The sequence below is a fragment of the Sander vitreus genome, chromosome 20 (assembly GCF_031162955.1).
Source record: "Sander vitreus isolate 19-12246 chromosome 20, sanVit1, whole genome shotgun sequence".
Classification (NCBI taxonomy): domain Eukaryota; kingdom Metazoa; phylum Chordata; class Actinopteri; order Perciformes; family Percidae; genus Sander; species Sander vitreus.
The window spans coordinates 11,311,374-11,335,599 of NC_135874.1; the positions used below are offsets into that span (position 1 = coordinate 11,311,374).

Here is a 24,226-nt window from a genome sequence, read left to right on the forward strand (position 1 = left end):
AAAACGGAATCAAAGTGGAAGGATCAAAGCTGTGCAAAGTAGGAGGATAGAGGTTTAGTGAAGGATAAGCAGCAGTAGGTTAGGGGGACAAATATAGAAGCTAAGAGAGAAATAAAGGAATGAAAGGCAAAGACCAGGGATAAACAAGACAGACAAAAAGAGGGAGATGTGGGAGAGTACAAGAGAGGTAACATAGGTTACTTTTTCTTGCTATCCAGTAGAATTAAGAGATTAGAGACAGAGGAGTCATTTCCCAGAGAATGGAGGAATCATGCTTGGCTTGCTGTAGTGGCCAAAGAGTGAGCACTTCATGATATTTAAGAGGATTAATCTTTGCAATATGCATGATGAGTTCCAAGAGGTTGTTTACCTGCCCTATTTTAGAGGAAGGTGGAAGAGAAATTCTTGGACAACTTCTAAAAGCCACAAAAATGTACTCTCTTTCACAAAGTGAACCAATAAAAAAAGGGAGGCTGTAGTCTTCGAACTATGTATTAAATAAACCTTTGTAATTGTACTCTTCGTAATCTTTGTATTGTGTTTTAGGTGTTTAGATGGACAACCTAATGGAGCTGTGCAAAAATATGACCAGCTGGCCTATAAATCTTCAGGACAAAACCATACCGGCTTATAGAAATTTGCAGAGCACAAAAGAAGGCAGAGCATACAAGAGGGAAGAGCAAATCGCTCATGCAAGCAGCTGTGGCAATACTGAAAACATCTTCGGTTTGATACACAAGAATTTGGCAAACACTTACTCACACACCTACACCCACACACCCATCCACCCACCCACACACAACCACACCCACCCACACCCACCCACGGATCGGGCCGCATTTTTCTGTCCGAGCCTGGCCCGCGTCCGACAGAGCAGTAACCGAGCCCGACAGGCATTAAGATATGTATGTCCGAGCCCGACATGAAATGTCCACAGATGAGTGCATCAGCACACACGGGGCAACAAGTGCATGTTAACACAGGCACGCATCTACCTAATAAGCTTTTTTAAATTTAAAATGTTCAACGCCTTATCGCGCTGATGACCGAGCCTAACCCGAACATCATTTCTATTACTAATAAATACTTTGATAATAGATGCAGATATTACAATGTGCGGTTTCAAATTCAGTGTCACTTTTGAAGATGCAACATAGAAGGTTAACCGACAGCACCATCGCCGTCATGAAAAACAAAACAAATATATATATATACACATATATACATATATATACACATATACACACATATATACATATATATACATATATATACATATATATATATATATACACACACATATATACATATATATATATATATATATATATATACACACATATATATATATATATATATCAGCTCTAGTCTATAATTACAATGAATTCAACTTAAAATTAAACATGCATTGTTTAGGCTACTACTGAACCAATATCGGTACCGATACCTGAAATTCGGTTCTGTTTTTTTGGGTATTTTCCCTCTATAATTACAAAACAATTATTTCAGTTGTAAAAATTATTGTCAAACCTATTTATCCTATGTACTTAGAACATTGTTATTTTATTAATTAAACAAAATCCTCCTCCTCCCAAACCCGTCCCTAACCTATTAAATTGAATGATTATTAATTTCTTACTCACTGTAACTTTTATTCTTGTATTTGTATATTATTATATTTTAGCCCGTTTTATTTTCATCATGACCATTTTAAATTGCTCTTTAATGTTTCATGTAAAGCACTTTGAATGGCCTTGTTGCTGAAAGGTGCAGTAGAAATAAAGTTGCCTTGCCTTACAACCTCAGCCTGTCAGTCAGTCACCAGGGCACAAAAACCACCGTTGTGCCTGCTTAGGAAGTGTAACGTCAACAGCACTGTGACCGCTTTCGGCTCTACATTAATATCATATCGCAGCAAATGCTGTCTGCGTGAAGTTTTGAAAAACTGTAACCACACTTGAAACCACTTTATCGGCATTTCCGTGACTCACTGTGACTTCAACAAAACTGCAGAGCCGACGTAGTTTGCAACGTCCGCAGCTATGCGTGTGAGTGTGTGTGATTGTGTCAGAGCTCTGCTCTCTGTCAATTTTCAGAGGACAGATAAGCTTGAGCTTACGCGCTCTCAGGTACCGAAATTTCGACGTTTAACGTGTAAAAAAGGGGGCAAATTTACTGGTCGCACATGTGTGACTGGATGTAAAATTCAGTCGCACACTCTCAAATTTTGGTTGCAAAATGCGACCATTTGGTCGCAGTCTGGAGCCCTGTGTCGGCTCGGGTATCCATCAACACACCTGAGCACTTTATGATATTAAGAGGATTAATCTTTGCAATATGCATGAGTTCCATAAATATGTAGAAGGAAAAAAAGGCTTATGGAAATCATTGTGCAGGGTTTATGAGTGAGTGAGTTAACAAGTACAGCTGGTAGGTTATGTAAAATTACTGCAAATTTCAAGCATGGTACAAAATGAAACTTGAACGCACAACATTTCCACAGAGACAAACTACAAAACAGCCTACAACTAATGAGCACAGAGCTCTAGAAAGGCTGAACCAATCAAGCATGGTAGCCTGTGGACATGGCACTACTGAGAGACGCCCACCTGCGTTTACTGTGACATGGCATGGCAAAGTGGACGAATACCGTTTGCATGTGTGTGTGTGTGTGTGTACATGTCAGAGTGTGTCTGGATCTGGGCTTCCCTGTCAAAGAATGTTCTCCAGCATGTGAGCGTGCCTGTGTGCATCAGCAGGAATGCTTCTCCTGTCAAAGCAAGGGTCATCTTATCATATAGTTGGGTCCCCTGTTGTTGTCATGGCAGCAGATTGCCATGAGGACAGATGCAGGAAGGGGGGAAGAGTACAGAAGATAGCACTCAGTGGTACACCACAGTGATCCCATAAGGAAAAAACACAATGGACAACACGAGAATTTACCATAAACCACTGCTCTTTCAACCACTCAGCTGACCATTCATTAGTGTAAGGGGGGCCAAGATATGAATGAATATTAAGTCAAAACAAAGCATATAAAAAATTAAATTAACATGATATTTTCTATAATTATAATTGCTCCGTTATTAAAGGGGAAGTGTGTCGATTTTACTCATCAAAGTCCATCTCTAGTACTATTGTACCCCTTCAATAACAACTGGTAACTAGAGTTTTAGCACATTGTTAAAAGGGACAACCTTCCCACTTTGTGTGGGCTGAGAATGTGTATAAGGCAGGGTGTAATATCCAGTGTAAGACAAGATCAAATGAATGATACCGAGAGGAGAGCAGGTGCTGTCAGCAAGATAAACTACCACTTTCTGTGGCCCGCTGCACTTTTCTTTCCCAGCTACATCAATTCATTAATTTATCTGTGAGATGAGGAAAGAACAAAATAGAGTGTTTAAGTGTTTTCTCTGCCGGCTAAAAATGACCGGGGGGGGGGAGCATGTATTTAGCTACAAAAGGAATGGCTTATTATTCGTACTGGGGTTCCAATTTGCAGACTATCCAATGAGAGGGCGGGTGAATGCACTGGCAGTACAGCTGTGATAAAGCTGTGATAAAGCTGTACATTACAGCCAGAGGCCAGCATGGGAAGCTGAAGTACTATGAAAGAGTTCAGCCAGTGTCAGTGTATCAGGTGTGAAGAGCTCATCAGGATGTCATGGCAGCCAAGGTGTAGCCCATTTCACTACGTCAATTCGTGAAATGAGAAAAGAGGTGGTAATAAAGAGAAGAGGGAGCAGAGAGATAAGGAGACAGAGCTAAAGACTAAGAAGAAAGGCCAGCAAGGGAGTATAGTTGAGTGGATAGCAATAGGACATGGAACAAAAAGACAAAAAAAAAAAAAAAAACTACCGCTGCAGTTTGGTTAACCATCATATCTCTTAATGACTGTTATATGGTATGTCTTTGATCAGAGCGGAGCTCTTTGTTTGATAGTCTCACCCCCAATCATCAGAGCACAATGGCTTCTCTTAACCAGGACAAAAAGTACAGTCAGCTCCACAGACATGCTCCTGTCCTGAAGCACCCTTTGTCCTCACTGCTTCAAATTAAGCTCATGCATACTTCAAGACAGCCAGTGTTATTCTTTTTTTCCTTTAGCAAACTTGATTCAGTAGTTATACATGACAAAAGGAGAAAGCCTCCTTAGAGCAGCTGTCTCAAGAGAGCAATGGCGTTTTTCCATTACATGGTACCTGCTAGACTCGCCTCGACTCTACTCGCCTCACTGTGCGTCCGTTTTCCATTGCATATTTTAGTACTGCCTCAGCGTGGCTGGTCGTCATAGCGGCGCCGCAGTAAACTGCCGTGGCCTAACGCAACACACACACAGAACGTGGAAGGTGTGGTGTTGTTGCCACAGCCAGAAGACACATTTTGTTTCAAATGAAGCTGGAGGCAGCAAAAATAAACACAGTTGGCTAAACTATTTAAAAATGGCGGGTTTGTCGCTCGCCCCCCTCCGTAGCTTTCACGTCACCTTTTGGTATCGGCTCAGCTCGCTTGGAACCTCGACCTAGGTGGTACTAAAAAAAGCACCCGTTAGCAGGTACCAGGGACTTTTTTTCGTAATGGAAAACCAAAAAAGGCGAGTAGAGTCGAGTCGAGCAGGTACCACGTAATGGAAAAGCGCCATAAGTGTTGTTTCCCTGGAGGATGTGTATCTAAAGTGTAGATCCTATTACACAAGTATTTTTATAGTAGAATAGCTGCTGAAGGTGTCTATTTTGGGTAAGGCATGTTTTTGTGCTTGGCATGCATTGAAGTAATTACCTCAGATGTCCCACGGCTTTGGTGCGGACCAGTGAGAGGATGATGTAGTCATTCTGCTGACCCTGGAACCTGTCCACTGTTGTCACCTGCACAGACACACAAACATATTCATTATTGAACAAAACAACATGAACATAAATATGCTAACTACAAAGATATGCTAACTAAGCCATGGCAGCTGATGTATTTTGCAAAGTAAATAGGTGTGCGCATTTCAGGTAGGTGGAGGGATTTGGATATGTTTAGAAACACGAGGGAGACTGCTTTCTGTCTTAAATTCACCTTTTTCTTTCTTTCTTCTTTCTTTTTTTGGGGGGGGTGGTGGGGGGAAGATAAATGATGGTGCCTGTGTTTTCTTGTTACTGCTGTTATCGCTCTGGGCCACATGGGCAGCCAGCGGAGCTAATACGGCTTAGAGGGCATTTGCTGCTACTAGCCTCTTACCTGGGCCCCTGAGACTCTGGGCCAAGGTACTGGGGGCCACGCTGCTTGACTGGATCAGAGATTATTTCAGGGAGACAGAGAAAGTTTTTTTTTTTTTTTCAAAGCAAAAGGAACTTTGTGTCAGCCAATTTGCTTTTACACCCTGGTAATCCTGTCTTGCTGAGAAGCGTACTTATTCCTGTACATTAAGAACAGAGCTGTGTTGTGACTTTGCCAGTGCTGTTACAACTTGCATAATAAAGAAAACATACTACACTTGCAACTTGATACAAAGCAAAGAAATTGAGATGCAACTCTGTAAAACTTGAACCCATTACACATAAAGTACTAGCTGTACTGTATGTATAACTGCTCCTACAGCCAACATTTCATGAACTTCCATGCACAACCCATGGCAGTTTTTTATTCTCAAGTGCATATTATATAGCCAGGACTTCCTTCCTGTCCATGTTTTCTTTTTCTTTTCTTCAAGGGATAAGCAGGTTAGTTCAATATGATGGGCCAATAAAACCTACGGTGGCATCCTGAACACATTGTATTGAAACTAAAATAACAGTGTTTAAAACTGTGATAGACGCAGGATGAATCTGCCACGGGCCATCACTTACGTCATATATACACGATTATACCCGTCTTATTGTATTTTAGCTTTTTTTTCCTATTCTCTATTTTTATTTCTTTATGATGTATTTATATGACTTTAAATACAAAACAGTGTGTAAGCCCTTACACGTGTGAGGAAAGGGAAAATAAATTGTTACAAAGTGATAAGGGTCTTCCTGTCCGTGTTTGATAGAGTTGCCTCCCAATTGGTAATGGCAACCAAGGAAGAAGCAATTATGTTAGCCTAAACCTACATAAAATAAGACTGCATGTAAATAATGGTTACATACACAAAACACGTCATAAGTCCTCCTTATTTACTATTGAACAAAAAATACTACTATTTAGTTATATAGACCACATGCTGCGAAATCAAAAGCCTAGCAGAAAGAGGTTGGCCTTTCCTCTATAGATCCATCCTGTAGAGTTGATCACTAGGACATCAGCTACCATCGAGCTGTCACACGAAGCCACACACGCCCAGGACTACAGCAACCAACCTATGAACCAGCCATGCTAAATAAATCATCCTGTGGTCCTGGTTACCTCATATTAGGTAATGCAACTTTCAGTGACTTTCAGTCCCTTTGCTAAACCCATCCAAAACCTGGGCAACAGGAAGAAAGTGTGTGTGAACTTGTGAATGAGGAAGAGATGAGGCTAATGATGTAGTAGACCAATACTTATTTACGTGTCTCTGTTGCTATGTAGAACAGGTGCAGCACCAGAGGCAACAATATGTTGGTTTTACAGTAGCATGGGCTGTATGTTCAAGTCAAATGCTTAATGTTCAACTCAAACAGCCGTGGTATGCATGCATGCATGCACATGTTCACACAAATGTCGCACAGACAACACGCCAGTACACGCTTTGTTGAAATAGGCTAGAACTGTGGATTTGAAGGGGATATAACGGCACGGTTTTAACCAAAACAGTCCAACTTGTTTAGCAGAAATGGGGCACTTAAGAGAGGGAGTTATTCTTAGCCCACATACAGTGAAGCCCAGATAGAGAATCTACCTAAGGCATAGCATTTTGAATGGTGTTTAGTTATTTATGAGAAATCTTCCAGGGAGTGAATTACAGAGGTCATGTAATTGTGGCGCATGCATGTCAGTGGATACAAAGCTAATGGTCAAACATGGATCTCCTCTCGTTCTTACTCACTCTATCCATCCTGCTATATCTGACTCATGGCAATTATGCCCTAGACTGTGCAGAAGGCAGACAGACAGATTGTTAAAATTTTTCACAAGAGACTCTTGGGGATGACAGAGTTAACAGTGTAATGTTTCAGTCCAAGTGCCTTCATATCCACATGTCTCAGGATTTGATATCTGTCTAAAAAAAAAAAAAAAGGCATGCTGGAACATGTTAGGAAGACATTTCCCTATCTATGTCAACATATCTGGTTATAAGACGTCCTGGTTCTGGTCACACAGCAAGACTTGGTTTCCTGTTTAAAGAGGCTTCTGCTCTCAGAAAATAAAAGAATCCCACAGAGGGATGGGGAAAGAGTGTGTGTGTGTGTGTGTGTGTGTTTGCAGCCATGTATATTAATGAAGGGAGGGATGCAGAAGGTGAACTCAAAGATTCAACATGCATACTCTTCCCTTTTAAGTCATCTACAGTATCCTTGACTTTTGATGTGCTTTCTGACTAACTAAACACAGGTTAACTAAATCACAATTGCTAAAAATTTTAACATTGTTTTGTTTCATTGCTTGGCTGCTAGTAAGGACTGGGCTGAGATTTGGGTGGGATGAACCCATGCTGTGATTTTGAATCCAGTTTGAATTTATGTAAAAATGTTTTGATTAGTGACCTGAATGAATTAACACTATTCTGGTGTTTAAAATATACAACACCAAAAGAAAGCAAATTCAAGTGGACATTTTCTGTAAACATTAATAGAGTAAACTAAAAAAAAAACATCATTAAAGATGCATAAATGCAAAACTGCATGCATATGCATGGCAACTGTTGTGTTTGAAATTCAGTAGACAGCTAAGGCTAGTGTGTTTATTTGATTTTGAGACTGTGACTGGTGCCAACTGTCCCGCTCGTTCTTTTCTTACTAATTAAAGTCATAGCCGCAAAGTGGGATGGCTGTTGACATTTGCTTGGTTTAGCTATTGTGACACATTCTCAGACACTCTGTGGACCCAACGCTCTGCGCCATGACCTTTCAGCTGCTCAGCATTTTCCCGCAAGAGCCCCTTTCTTTTTCATCTCCCTCCCTCTCTGGCTCTCTTTCTTCTCAGCAAATCTAACAGCCTGTCACCCCTGTCACTTTATTACTAGGCATGCATACTGACTAAGGCCATGAGCACAATGAATGACACTTTATGTCTCAACATAGCTGGACATTTAACATGACCACGCACAATTTCTGGCTAGCTGTCTGAACAGAGAAGACAAAGCAACAAGGAAGGTATGGATGTACAGCATGAAATACAGACACACCAACAGCAGATTAAAGACTCCAGCCCTGCAGGTGGTAGAATGCACCATAAACACAAAGACATAAGAGGGATTCACGTCCTGCTTGCTTGTTAGACAATTAATAAACAGTAACATCTGCAGTTTGTGCCTTCATGCGTTTAAGGAGAAGGCTGATGATATTCTATATTTTTCTTATTGTCAGCAAATCCCATAAAAAGACCAAAACCAACAAAATTGTCCTACTAACAAATACAGTGTATTCCTCTGTGCCGTAGACCTCCATTTTGTAAAAACAATGATGTATTTGTGACCCGTTTTGTAAGATTTACGTATTACATCAGGCTGGGCAAATGGAATGTATCAAGAGACAGACAGGTTTTGGTCTTTTCGTTAATTTGTTGACAATAAAAAAAATGTAGAAATCAACAGCATTATCTATTCCATAAAAACCCTTAATTGTATCTAATATACTGTGAGTCTGTGCTGAACACTGCTGTACTGACAACACTGTTGAAATTTCATTGGCCAGTGGGGAAACCACCATGCTTACCCACACACTCTGCCACTTTGGCACAATGACATGCCAACTGACTGGTGATGTGCCATTTACACTCCGATCTTGAAACTTTCGCTGGCATGCCTAAATAGTATTTGACATTGTAAAGTGTGTGAAAGGTCTGAAGAACAGAGACCAAAGAAAGGTGAGAGATTGTGAGTAGGGAAAAAGAAACGAGTGAGAGGAAATGATAACCTGAGGCTAAAAGCATTTAGCAGTACAAACAGAAAATGGATGCCAACGGGCTGCTGACTTAACACTGTGTAAAGGAAGGAAAGAGAGAAGAAAGACAAGAGGAGTAGGGGGGAATACCGTGGGCTGAAAAACAATCCAACAAGTATTCTTCAGGGATGAACACATTATGGAGACTACACCCACTTTTAAAGTATGCACATTTAAATCCTTTCCTCAACACACACAAAGACAGACAAAGACACTCAGTTAGTTTGATTTACAGAGGTATGCAGTCAGCTGGTATATAAACTGTTGAACAGAGGGCACAAAGGGTCCTGCTCTATTTGAGTCTTATGACCTGCATCAGTCCTGATGGTCTTATGATTTGATGGAGCAGGACAATAAAGGCCAGGGCCTACAACAGGGAATAGTGAATAAAGAACGTACATGAGCTGCTCATTAATTTTCCACCCTGCAAGAACAACACAGATTCACTTATTTCAATGAGATTCTATATGTCACAATGCAAGTATGAGGCCCATTGGGAAAACTTGTAGGGAAAATGTACAAATCTAATTAAATTGCACAAGGAGAAAGAGGAGACTGTGTATGATTGTGGTAATGGAAGGCAGAAACAGCTAAAGCCATGTGAGAATTGAGAACTGCAAATTTATATATTTAGGAGGTGAAAACATGCCTGTGGGACTGTGGATTCCTTCCTGACAGGAGAGAAGAAATGTGTCTCAAGTCATATTAGAAGTGTGTAGAGTTAATGTATGTGGAACCGGGTGTGTTTCAGTGTTGGAATGCTACATGAAAAGTGTAAATATCAATATTTCACAAATACACTTTAAGTAGCTTGTTAATTTAGACTGAATTGCCATTTTGTTTCATTATATTAGGATCGCTAAACAGATGTGGTTGGTGATTCAGAGGTCTGGAACCAAAATAAAGCTTAAGTAGTTTTTCAGGTGTATTAAAGACCATCCTTGTAAGAGAACAGTCAAAGAAAGTAATGTATGGAGATTAAACAAAACAGGACTTAATACTGCTGTGCTTATAATGTATAGTATTACTGAAAAACAGCTGTGTGATGACGTACCATTTGTTTGATATTACATTAAGATACCATTTTGATTTAGATTGTAGCCCATTATTGAATATTGTACAATCGAATACCATAAACAGCCTGTTCTATTACAAGATGATGCATTTGCATATTTCAGCTTACAGACTCGCATTCATGCTTCCTTTGTATGATAAAAAGTTTTCTCCAATTTCATTTACATTTCATGAGGACATACTTCTTATACTTGCTTTAATAACAATTTAAATAATACAATCATTGGATGCAGCTGTATGCACTGTTCCCTGTAGTCAGTGTCAACTGGTGCATGTGTGTCCTCCTTACCTTGTTAGGCTGACTAAAGAAGGGATTGCCAGCACAACGCTGGTTGATGACGTCTCTGATCAGGTGTTTTTGTCCATTGTAGGTTGTGAGGATGCTGATGCGGTCAGCAGGGTAGCCCAGTAAACGCATGTACATGTACAAAGCGACAGTATACTCCGCCTCTGCCAGGTTCTTCACAGGAAGAGAAAGAAAAGGAGAGGGCAAGATTAACATTATCATATTTTAACTATACACTATTGTACAAGTCATGAGAGAAGGAAAAACAATGATGTTTGGGAATTGCTATTGTCTATCAATTTGGTAATCTTGTAGTGAATCGAAGCAATACGCTGAGTTACCCAAACACACGGGTCTCTCTTACTATCAGCACAGCCAGGGCTGTCTGCTGTGTTTGACACTTTGCTGTTCCCATTCTCTTGTACTTTAACATCATGCTCTAACCCTTTCTCGCCTGTCAAGTGTTTAACTTTTCTGCCAGATAAAAGCCCACTCATTCATGCATGAGTAACCATCTGATTTGAGTCGGAATTAATTGCCTTGGACAGAGTTCAACACCACCACTAGCTAGGCTGGGACAAAATGTCCCAATCTAGGATCCCCTCATGTCACAGTGTTTCCATACCCAGGTAGATAACATCCGAATTACATTTTTTCCCCAATCAACAATGTATTTTTTACAGCGCACCCAGACCAGCGACCTCCAGCCCCTTACCCCTTATGAAGTCACGCTCCGCGTGCATGACAGCGTCAATGCTTCACTTCAGGCTCAGAGGCTATTGTTAGTAGTAGCATGCTGCTGGTGGTCTTGCCATGGGATTAACTGTATTAACAAACCGTAGAAACGCCGCTGTGAAACCTCATTTATCAGAGTTCAGTTGTTACCCCTGTCCGCGGCAGTCTCCTCCACTCTATATCTATAATGGAGCTAACTGCTAATGGAGCTTATCGTTGCTAACTGAGCCTTCAGTTCCCGTTCTCCGTGCCTGAATCCATGTATTTATGAACTTGAGCCCGATTAAAACCCGAGATTTTATTAAGTTGGCTGTAAAAGTTTAAAACTACAACTCAGAGTTGTTTGAATGACAGAAATATTCAGATTAGATCTTAATGAATGCAACAAGGACATAGCTGTAGTAGCCTACAAAACAGTGTGTTTACGATCCCTGAAACACGGATTAAAAACACTTTAAAAAAAACTAACAAAGATCTAACCCAAAAAAATAACTTTAACTAGCCTTAGTCTTATATGATTTAACAGAAATTAGGAGGAGACAGTGTTGAGATTTTTATTAACATGTAACTTTTTATTTAGATCATAGTATTAAGTTACATATAATAGCCTATTTGGGCTCCGGGTATTCAGGTATTTTATCTGATGAACCATAACATTTGACAAACCAACTACATTTAATTGACAAAGCACATCATGGCTACACTTCATCTGTATCATCTTTTAGTCTGATATGTTTAATATTTAAATAGTTATTTATTTCGAAAGTATCTGTTAATGTTATGTAGCCTATCATTGTTTTCAATAAATAGTTCATAAACTTCGTTTGACTAGTTTTTACTGAACCCAGCAATAGCGCCGCGCCGTCACATCCTGCGTCACCCACCACCACAAGTAAATTCTCAACCTGTGGGAAACACTGTGTCTAAATGTTAAGGCCAGTGTTGCATGCAGCATTCACCCACTTTACAATCAACAAATTCCCCAGCATGTGCATCCTGGCTCCAAGGCTACACTCTGCCCTTCAAATGGGACCAAAAAAGAAAAAAGGCAACGGTATGCATTATTCATCCAGTTTCTATTAAGCCTGGATTTCAGCCTTACATCTTTGATAATAATGTATGCAGCTTCATCAACAGTTCCTGATCCAGATGCACTGAAGTCAACACATCAAAAAACAGTGACATCCTTTGTTCTTCTTCCCTTATTACATCTCTCGGAATGGCACAAATTCATAACTTTAATGACCAAACCATGTTTTTACTGATAGAAATGTTATTCAAGTTTGGCAGTGAATGTAAGGTATGAGCTGGTCCTTTTCAAGGAAAAATATTCAACATTATCTACAAATGGTTGAAAACCATGGGAATGATTTTGGAGGCACATGAGGTGCTTGATGGCCTCACCGTGTTCATTCTGGCTGTAACCTTACTGTTTAGTAGGGCTGTTGAAACGAATTCCGAAATTTGAATATAATTTGAATATTAAAAAAGTCAATACTATTCGAATGCTAAAATTACTATTTGAATATTGCTTTTAATGTATTTTTTATTTATATATATATATATATATATATATATATATATATATATATATATACACACATACATACACACACAAATATATATACACACAAATATATATACACACACACACATGCAATCTTGCCTTTCTCGCCACAACACGCATGTGAAAATGAAATGCTTTTGTTTCGTCTGATGAACAATAACGTTTTTGAATCGTATCACAATTGTACATGTTCCAGCGACGTCTCCACGGAAACGGAGATCATCACTCCTGACAATTTGTGTGGAAGGTGTTTGGATTTCAATCCATAAATGGAAAAATTACAGATAAAGAAGTGGCAATCTGCAGAATATGCAAAATCCGAATGAAATATCACTCCTCAATGAGCAACCTGAGGGCACACCTAACAACGTTACACCCTGACAAGCTAGGCGATCTGTCCGAGGAACCGCCGCTAAAACGGGCAAGAATAGGTTATTTTTTGCCTCTCTCCTCATCATGGGACTTACCAACTGACAGCTGTCTGCCAAAAGGCGATAAAAGACAAACTGACACGGTTCATCTGTAAAGATATGAGACCAATCAACATCACGCAGGGGTCTGGATTTAAAGATTTTATTCACGAGTTTGAGCCAAGGTACATTAAAGTTGACAAATTAAAGTCATTCATTTTGTCCCGCTGTTTTATTGTTAATAAGAAAGCGATCACCTGTTTCCAAATGTTTGTATAGTAATGTTAGTAGTCCCTCTAGTGGACAGAACTTGTAACAACAACCACATGCTGATAGTGGAATTGGCGATCCATAAGCCTGTGTAATGTCGTAAATATTAATAGGATGAATTTAAGCATTTAATATTTGAAAATTATTCAAATATTAAATAAAATAAGGAATGGGATTCAAATAGTATTATAGATAGAGATAAGTAGACACAGGGTTGGCTTTTCCAGCTTTGCCTACCTGGTATGCATATTTACCATACTAATCTAATAGCCTAACACCCAGAGAACTTGTTAACCCTAACAACAAGGTCAGACCTAACCCACTGGAGTTTGAGCCAATGGCTGGAGGCTCCATTAGGAGTGGAGAGAATGGAGGGACAAAAATGGGCAGAAATAGAGACGAGACAGAAGGGGAGAGAGGGTCAGAAATTGTGATGTAGATACAAACGCATAAGAGGTAATAAAAAGAGGAACAAAAAAAAAATCATCTTTTGGAAATTGATCTTAATGCCTTAATTTAAAAAATGAGGAAAAATCCAACCTTTAAGGACACCAATTTTCTTTGTGAATGAATGATGTATCGTAAATAAATAAATGTTCTTCCTTAAAATACAGCGGGCATAAGTAAGTACACCCTATGTTAAATTCCCATAGAGGGATTTTTATTTTTAAAGGCCAGTTATTTCATGGATCCAGGATACTATGCATCCTGAAGTTCCCTTGGCATTTGGAATTAAAATAGCCCCACATCGTCACATACCATTCACCATACCTAGAGATTGGCAGGGGTACTTTCCATAAAATCATCTCTCAATGCAAATCAAACCAGCTATTAGGCTAACATAAAACCATGCCAATCTCTACTTATGCCCCCTGTATTTTAAAGGAAGAACATTTATTTATTTACGATACATTATTCATTCACAAAGAAAATTGGTGTCCTTAAAGTTTGGATTTTTCCTCATTTTTTTAATTAAGGCATTAAGATCAATTTCCAAAAGATGATTTTGTGCTCCTCTTTTTAGTCAACTTTAGCATGGGTGTATTCACTTATGCTGAGCACTGTAGATAAGCATCTTACTCTTTATGAGCCATTTGACAACTTAGGAAATACTATCAACGGGCTGAGACTTAATATGGAAAGGGCTTTAACAAATGAGGTGAAGAAGCAGGAACAGACCTTTGGACTATGGAGTGTCTGAGTGCACAACGCACATGTGTTTGTGTGTATGATGGTTGTGCAGTTACTGTGTAAGTGCAAAGTAGGGTTGTGGCACTGTTTGTTCAGCTGTGACAGGCATTCAGCATGCACTGGGTACAATTGCACTGCATGTGAGAGTGTGTGCGTGAAAGGCATAGTCAGTGGTACTGGCAATTCCCTTGAGGAGCTTGAAAATGGCAATAGGCAAATGGTATTGAGGTTCATGTGACCTGGTGCCTCAAGAGGTGCACATAAGATCATGCACAGTGTTGAATGCTGCAGTAACATTCATGAAGCACTGATATATCTTCATTGGCCATGAGCTTATTAACAAATTAGTGTCTTAATTGATGTATTTACTAATTAGTATCTATTGTAATCATTAGACAAATAGACTTTTACTTGAAATCAAGTGCTGCTGGCTTTCTGATGGAAACAAACTCTGTTGTGTCCTGGAAGTCTTTCTGTTTATTGTAAAATGTATGTCATGTGTCTATTCTGGTTTTAGCTTCCTTCCTTTATTAAAAAGGAATACAGTTTTTCAGAACCACTAATAATCCAGTTAAAGTAACTAGATTCATGTTACATGTACTCAAAATGTTTTTATCACAGTTATGCTGTTATATTTGACAGTAATTTTTGGACTCCTGTGCTAGTGTGGTGCCGAAGAAAACATTTTTATTTTAACACAGCCCTATCGACCCTGCCCTCCGTCCACACACAGTCTTGAGTGTCTCAGCAATGTCATGATGAAACACAATCTAGCTCCTGGTGTGAAAGGCAAACACACTGGTCTGTGCTGGGCAGCCAGTGCTAGCTACAGACTAAGCAGGGTTATGAATATATCATAAGGACCGGTAGCTAAACCATTAAACATTTAAAATGAATGAACTGCTGTACAACAACCGATTCAGAGGAAATGGAGGTCACGGAGGAATACGGTTCTCTGCTCTAGTGGAACTAAGTGTGCATGAGTGTGTATCCGTGTAAAGGAGTGTATAAATTGTGCTTAGAAACTGCCATCCATTGAATAACACAAACTATTTCTGCTTTTCCAACATTGTGTATGTCCTACACATATATTGAATTTTGTGTTGCATACTGTGCGTTCACAGCTCTCCAAATTGAAGTAATGCATATATGGGTCTGTGTAGGTTCATGCTGTCGGCAGCAGGGTATTTACAGTTGAAATCATGTCTACCCTTAGTATTCAATTCTAGTTTTGTTTTAGTTAGTTTTAACAATACATTAAAAGTTATTTTTGAAAAATTACTCATTTGATATTTATGTTATTTCAGTTTTGGTCATAATTCTTGTTGAAGATTTCTAAAGTAGAAAGAGTGGTTTGAATGTGTAATATAACTGGTAGACATCCATAGCACAAATAACAGTTGTGCTGCGTTTGTATTTGTGTACTGTGGTGTGCACTACTACTGACCTGGTAGAAGTAAGGGTTCGGCTCAGATTCTCCCACTCCATTGAAGTCCTCCACATTAATTAACTGGAAGTCAAAGGTCAGGCCGGGGTTGGGCACCTGGAACTCAGGCAGTTGCTGAACATGAGGCAGATTCCCCAGGTGTTTGTAGCGCCAGTTGTACAGGTTACACAGGCTGTGGGACAGGAAGATAGCAACACATTAAGTCACATTGTTGCCATGTCCTTTGTGTGAGGAGACAGTACCAATCACTAAGATACTGCATCATTTGTGAAATTGAGTTGGTCCAAAGTGATTCTAGCTTGATGCTGCAGCAGGGTGACCCACCTTGCACGTGCACGACCCTGTGCATCCAGATCTATGGTGGGCACTCCAAGGCGCACAAATCGGGTGAAGAGAGACTGCTCCATGTTGGAGTACTTCTGGAAGGCCATGTTCTTGATAACAGGGGGCAACTGGTGGTGGTCTCCAATCATGATCCAACGTTTCAGCCTGCTGTAGCCATCCTCTGGGTTCTGTAGAAAGGGGAAGACAGAAAAAAATAAATGGTAAGAACACCTGTTACACCTAAATAAAATGCAGGGGTCTGTACTAGTCTTATTAAAATGTAGGTAATAGATTTTGATCTGTAAAGGTAGGTATATTAGCTGTATGAATTAAAAACTAACCTATATAGTCTAATCGATTACGACATGTTGTCCAACTTTATTCAATAGTTTATGTAAAATCAGATCTTCAGCATAGAATAACATTTAGGTCCAGCAGGGCAGTGAAGCATGAAGGGCCTGTACAGTTTTTTTTTCTACTAATGTTTATGTCATGCTGCCAGGTTTGGCTAATTAGATTTAGTTTATTTGGAGCTTGACCTCAGACAAATCTAATATACCAACCGTGGCAAGTCAAGAGTTGATTTAATCACTGAAATAAGGGTTGAATGGCCTGATGATGAAAGGGAATGGGAGGAGGAGGAGGAATTAACAGTTTCGCTGTGACATATACCTGGCATTCTCAGACTGTGACTCAGTAGAGAAGAGAGATAAAGAGAGTAGCTCTGGCAGGGTTGTTGGATGGGCTGATGTGCTTAATGAGCTCATCTGTAAACAGAACTATCTCGGACAATTAGGCACAACTACCAAAGACAAGCACCATTACTGTGTTTGGAGCCCATCAGTCAGACCTTAACAGAGAAACTCAGGTGGTAGAAGTCTCGTAGAGTCCTGAGTAAAGGATTAAACTAGGTTTGATGTCAGAACTTATGACAGTGCTACGGCCTGGCAGTGAGCTTTCTGTCAAGGCATGTCTGTAGTTTTTCAATACTCAAGATTAACAGCTCAAATGTTCACAGTCTTAGTCATAAAGACTAAGACTTAGTCTGAATAGGGTTACCTGTAACAGGAGGGGGATGAAGGTCTCGATCTCCAGAATCTGAGCAGCTTCTTCCATCAGGATGTTGTCATACTAATAAAAACAATCAACAATTTCAACCAAATACATAAAGTAACTGCAGTAAATACAAGTTTAGCCAGGTTATTGTCTTTATGTCAACTGAAAAGAGCGTACCTTAAATCCCAGCTCCACCAGGTCATGACGTTTGAGTGCAGCATGTGTACAGGTCATGGCAATGATTTTGGCTTCCTTCACAAGCAGATACTTGGAGCGGTCCAGTCCACTTCTTAGCAGCTCAAAAGCCCTAAACTCCTACAGGATAGACAGGAGAAAAGGTGAGGATCCAGAGTTAATCACTGCACACAGAAATGTTTGGGAACACAAATAGCAAGAAGAAATCAACAAAAAAGGGCAACATCCTAAAAGGTAATTAAAAACTACTTGTTTAATGACCTCTGGGAAGAACTTGGACAATCATGGATTTAAATAGATGTGTTCTGAATGAAGTTAAGTTTTGCTTTCATGTTTTATACAGTGGGGTTGGGAGGGGAAACTTAAATGGCATTCTGACAAAATGATGGATGATTACTGGTGAAGATGATGGATAAGGTGATTATAGGGTGAAATAACCACACATCTAAAAGAAAGGCACAGTTTAATATTCAGATTCAGTTGTGTCACAATTAAAAGAATTGTACTATTGAACTATTGTACTATTGAACTGTAGAAAACTCAGTGGCTTAACCCTAGCAGTGTAATAGCTCCAATTGCCTCTACTTTTGATTCTCTATAACTCCAAACTTTCAAGACAAGACATTCATAAACGATGAAGTGATTGGCAACCTACTCGCCTTTTCATTAAACATATTGTTATTAACATAATCCCTCTGCTTCCTATCCTCATTAGGAAACGGTCTCCTCTTTTTACATGATGCAGTGTAAGAGATGTCAGGAAGCCACAGGGCTGCTCTGCTGTTCAAAAGCTGCAGCTTGAGGAGCACTTTAGCACAGATTTAGCCAATATCATGGCACTATGAAAACCACGCTGTGGGGAGAAGCACAGAGGGGGAATATGAGAGGGGCTGCTATATTCAGGTTGCCCCACTAGCTGTGTAGGGGTAGGGAAGGGAGAGAGGAAGGGAAGACGGAAGAAGTAGACTCAGACAGCACTGGAATATAAATATTTAATGCGTTACTATTTTAGCATTAATATTAAACCAATCAAAACATGCAATATTGATGAGATCTATTTTTAACCCCCGTGGCTCCAGAGCGGTTGAAGGGTGAAATTAAGACGGTAAGGATTCACTGACACTGAGAAGAGAGCGAAGAGAGAAAAAAAGTAAATAGCGGTAACGATGTGGTGGGACTGCAGAGGAGGAAACAGGAGATGTCTATACAGGAGGAACCCAGGAGGCACACTTTGTTGCTGTCTGTCTAGCTAGCAATACATTCTTTGGATATTCCTATGACAGCTTATTCCAAACAGATTTTACATTTTAAGAGGCAGACAGATAAGCAAATTCAGCAGAATATTGATTTGTCTACCCTGCACCATAGACAGCAATACCTCCTAATAGGTGTACAGATTTCACTGCAGCATGGGTGAGGCTGAGGGAGGAGGGAGAGGTACTGTGATGCAGTGATACAGAGGTCAGCCAGATAAATCAAGGTCACCACACATGTTGGGATATTACCTCCAGCCAATAACTTCTTTATTGCTTTTCTGAGACCTTCTTGGTGTTCCCATAAATCTGAAATGTTATTGTTATCCCTATAGAAACACTTGATGGACCGAGGAGGAATAACAAATTCAGCTGTTTGTAAGTGCGAAAGAGTGTAAAAAAGAGTGAAAGGGAGAGTAAAAAAGAGAAGTGGTAATAGCCTTCATTACTTTGTTGTGCTGCTTATCTTTTCAAAATGGTCAGCAATCATATCTATGAATAAATAGTACAAGTACTGTTAAGTATCTTTTATAATGACTCACTCTATCAACTGAATCAAAGGGACAGGTGATGAAAACTCAGATGCAAAAGTGGCAGAAGTACCATCAAATACAGCTGATATAAACCTGTGTGTGTATGTTTGAGTAAAAGAAGGAAAGGGCTATATATGTTTACCTCAGTTTGAGAGAAGTTGAAGATGATGTTTGCTTCTGTGTATGCTATTTGTCGCTGTGAGCATTTTAATGTAAAGTACATTGAATTTAACTTTAATGACATGCACTATAAATAAAATGACCTTACTGCACTGAAGTAACCTCCTTACATCCCACTGGGTGTTGTTCAGCAGTGAGGGAAATAGTACTGTGTCTGTGTGTGTGTGTGTGTGTGTGTTTTTCTTACCTCCAGCTGGGTAAATATTTTCTTGATGTGGCGGTAACAGCCCTCTGCGATGTCCATGTCCTCTTCATATGACCGGCCCTTGAACACAGGCTGGGGGGCGTTGGAGAAGTACTTGTGGAAAGGAAAGTATGCAGCCACAGCTTGCACCTCCACCGTCTTGCCCTGTTTAGGCCTGACTTTGCTCATGTACTCTTCCCAGCGAGAAATCACCTGTGGTAGGGAGGGAGAGCAGACATACAGATTACAGCCAATGTAAAGAAGTTGAGCTCCAGTAGTGCTAGTCTGCGTTTAGTGTATGTTAAAAATTCCCACACGATTGTGGCTTGTATGAATTTGGGTTCTATGTGTTTTTGTGTGATCACACAAATACAAACCTGGAATTGTACCTTGTACGATTTCATGTAACAAATCAAATTGACTGATTTCTTGAACTGATTGATTGACAAACAAGTGCCTGAAAGGTGGAGTGGGTTGGTGTGCATGACTGCGGTATTGAAATTATACTGACAGAAAAATCATACCTGTTCACACCAAAGGACTGTGGCAGCACAGTGGTGTTTACATTTACAACAAAACAAGTGTTTTAATTAATGACTTGATTTAGCCACAACATAAATAAACACAATAAGGTACTTTCTGGTATGCATGAGCCTTGACTTAGGTGATGCCTTTCTGAGGTCTACCAAAATGTGAGCACACAGTGGGTGTTCTGCATGGCTCTGCCCAGCCTGTATTTTCTCTATTATTACTTGACTATAGCAACACCAATGAACAAATGAGAACCGATAGCCTCACTCGTATACAGGTGCCCCTGCTGAGCATTTAATAAACCAGCTTCAACTAAACAGCAGGGAAGCTTAGTTCTATAAATACCCCTATGAAAAACAACATTTAGAACATTAATGAGTCTACTAGAGGACTCAGCCTAATTGCACTTCGAAACTTTAAGTATGTCTACATGTGCGTTGTTATCATTGATCACAGACGGAGTAGTCTGCTAATGGTCACAGATTCACTACTCTCAGCTTCTTGACATTTACATCTTCAATTGTCACAGAACTAGCACTGTTGGCCAGTTTTTAGAGCTAAAATAAACACAAGAACTATACTAAAATTAAGTGAGGGTTGAGAATCCAGTCTCCAAGCAACATCAAATTAATGAGGAACCAAAGTGGTGTGCGTGTGAAAGACAACTGACAGATTTCTGGCAAGGTGCAAAAATCGCAGCCTGAACTTCATCAGACATAAACTCTGACACTAAAAACCATTGTATCCAAGTATTTGCTATGACTTTTATTCACCAGTGAAGTATGTGCTATAGAATGGAGTTTGAGCTATGACCATCACTAAAAACTATGTAACTGCCATCTTTACACTGCTTTTATACTGTATGTCTCACATTGGTGTTGAGATGTGATGCGATACTTAATGACTTAAAAGGTTGGATATTAACTTGAGCTCCCCATAACACTGACGATGACAGCTACACGCCACACTTCTTTATGTCACAATTGACAATAATGTCTATTTTAGAACCATTCCAAAGAAGCATAGGAATGCAAGTACGTAATTGTCTGCAGTGGCATTTCTCTTGCAGCACGAGAGGACAGGGATAATTAGGTAACAGGAATAAACAGCGAGGCTTGAGACTGTTTCTAGGGTATTTGCAGTCAAGGCAAAAAGAGAAGTGTGTCTGGGGAATGGAAACTTTGATAATGTCTGGGTTTGATTGCCGTGTATATCTCTGAGGAACAGGACAGGCAATGCAGAAATCCATCCTAATTAATTCAGCAAAAATATCTTCTGTATCCCCTTAACTCTCTCTCTCTTTGAAAATCAATATTAATATCCACAAATTTCAAGGATTTTGAGAGGCAGAAAAACATCTAGACTTTTTTAAGGTTTGTTTTGCTAAACCTGTATGCAATTAGGAATTTTACTTGGACAGTACACACACACACGCTTGATGTAATATTATGCACAGTATGAACCGATGCTGAGTGCAAAATCAGAAGCATAGCCTATGCAACATTGGTTGACAATTTGTGAATTTCTCTGCACATTGCAGAAACATATACACACATAGTTTTAGTCTTACCTGGTAGAGGTAGAAGTGTCCAGCAGTCTCACAGGTGTAAGAAACATCTCCCGGGACATCCAAGCTCTCCTGTAATCTCCCCACTTCTCTGAGGAGCTCCAGTCTTCTGGCAAGGACATAGTTTACTCGGCCATATCTGGAGAGAGACAGCACAGCATAGTTAATCAACAATCTGTTAACAGTTTACCATTTATTATTACCGTAGGGACAAAGGGTTAAGAATGGTACAATGATGTAAGAAGATTAATGTTTAAGGTTCAAATGGCTGTTTCTAGAATTAAATCCATAAATCAGGTCGTGGTCTCATTTCAAAAATACACTCTGCTAATGCAGTTACGCTAATGTAATGTAAACATCCTGATAAAGGTCCCTTGGCCTTTGGAATTAAAATAGCCCCACATCATCACATACCCTTCACCATACCTAGAGATTGGCATGGTTTTATTTCAGTTAGCCTAATAGCTGGTTTGATTTGCATTGAGAGATGATTTTATGGAAAGTACCCCATGCCAATCTCTAGGTATGGTGAAGGGTATGTGATGATGTGGGGCTATTTTAATTCCAAAGGCCAAGGGAACTTTATCAGGATGCATAGTATCCTGGATCCATGAAATAACTGGCCTTTAAAAATAAAAATCTGCCTGCCTCTATGGGAATTTAACATAGGGGTGTACTTATTTATGCCCCCTGTATTTTAAGGAAGAATATTTATTTACGATACATTACTCATTCACAAAGAAAATTGGTGTCCTTAAAGGTTGGACGTTTCCTCATTTTTTTAATTAAGGCATTAAGATCAATTTCCAAAAGATGATTTTTTATTCCTCTTTTTAGTCAACTTTAGCATGGGTGTATTCACTTATGCTGAACACTGTATATTGTAAATATGACCCAATGGAGTACAAAGGTTTAAAGAGGGCAATGACTGTCCTTGACTGTACACAGGTTTGTTTAGGTTCTATCCTGCATCCTACTGTGCAGCTAAGCAATACTTCTTAAAAGCAATTATCAGGTGGCAATGAGACAAGCAGCACACAGGTAGACAGGAAATGGGAGGGGTCACAGGGTAATACTAGAGGTGATCTCTATTTTTAGACCATCTGCAAACATCCTCAGTCAGCAGATGACTCAAAGACCGTCACAGTGGACTGCCTGTTTTGCCTGAATAAAATTAAATAAAAATTTGGAGTGACCTTGGTTCCCAGGACCTCTAATGAATTTAGCTACTGAGAGAGAAAACCCAGAAAAGATACACAGGTGTGAAAAACGGCAGTTATCGACAGAATTGCATTTTATTTTTATTTTTTTGTAAAATCCCATAAATATAAGACTTGCACACAACAGCAACAACTGTGCTTAAATCTGAATGAGGATGCTGCATTTCCTTTCCAACAAGAGCAAAAGTGGTATCATGGCATTTTCTTGACAAAGAATTAGGGGTGTGACGAGACACCCAGCTCACAAGACAAGACACGAGATTGGGTTCACGAGATCGAGACGAGATTTTAACACTATTTTACAGAAAACTACAATAAAGAAGTAAGACTGAAAAAAAAAAAAAAGACCTTTATTCAATCGAAAGTCCCAAAATGAAAACCGAGCACTGAAAGGTTTTGCCATAAACTCAGATAACTGGCTTCTCTCCTGTATAACTAACAGTTACACTGTTACCTATTCCATATGTATGGTGGAGAGCTAGTCTCTTCACTCAGAGAACCAAGGTTACAGCATAACTAAGCGTTTTCTGGCAGTAGTTGAGACCAAATGTGTTGTACTCAAATCTGTCATTGTACAGTAGACAGAGAGAAATAAAGCTTATTTTACTATTGTTTCACATTGATTACGTTCTAAAGCACAAATAAATTACCATCAAACACTCAAAAGATGATTTTTGTTTAGACAGCTCTTTTCTCCTCTGCATTTTAGTAATTGCAGCAATAAATAAGGAAGTAGGCTATTCTAGTATCAATTTATGACCATTATAGGACGAACGGAGAACATTTCTCTTTGTTTAGTATCATTAAAAGTAAAGTTGTGTCTCGGCCAAGAGAGAGAGAGAGAGAGAGAGAGAGAGAGAGAGAGAGAGAGAGAGACGGAGAGCGGCGGTACTCTCTAACGTTCTAACGCTGGGTTTTACAAGCAGCTTTTTTATTCCGCTCTGCGATGAGAACGGGCGGGGGATCTTCAATGCTAATTTCAAGGCTGCTGCTCTGCACTTGTGTACTGATATCGCGAGACACATTTTACCTTGATGAGAAATCTCGTCACGATTAATCTCGCAATATCACGTCACACCTCTACAAAAAATCTTTTTTGACCTAGAACCTAGGGTACAAATATAGACTGTCCACATCTGAACATACGACT

At 39.6% G+C, this 24,226-nt stretch overlaps 1 protein-coding gene across 2 annotated transcripts in view; it reads right to left on the reverse strand.

Moving 5' to 3' along the window:
* Window positions 1-24,226, reverse strand: part of aqr (aquarius intron-binding spliceosomal factor) — a 53,346-nt gene that overhangs the window by 2,694 nt on the left and 26,426 nt on the right. For both annotated transcript variants that reach the window (XM_078277047.1, XM_078277046.1), the window contains exons 26-33: window positions 21,860-21,995; window positions 19,762-19,971; window positions 17,591-17,728; window positions 17,417-17,488; window positions 16,358-16,545; window positions 16,034-16,205; window positions 10,417-10,587; window positions 4,783-4,868 (exon numbers count right to left, since the gene is read on the reverse strand). In XM_078277047.1, coding sequence (XP_078133173.1) covers window positions 4,783-4,868; window positions 10,417-10,587; window positions 16,034-16,205; window positions 16,358-16,545; window positions 17,417-17,488; window positions 17,591-17,728; window positions 19,762-19,971; window positions 21,860-21,995 — 1,173 coding nt within the window. The remainder of the gene's footprint in view (window positions 1-4,782; window positions 4,869-10,416; window positions 10,588-16,033; window positions 16,206-16,357; window positions 16,546-17,416; window positions 17,489-17,590; window positions 17,729-19,761; window positions 19,972-21,859; window positions 21,996-24,226) is intronic.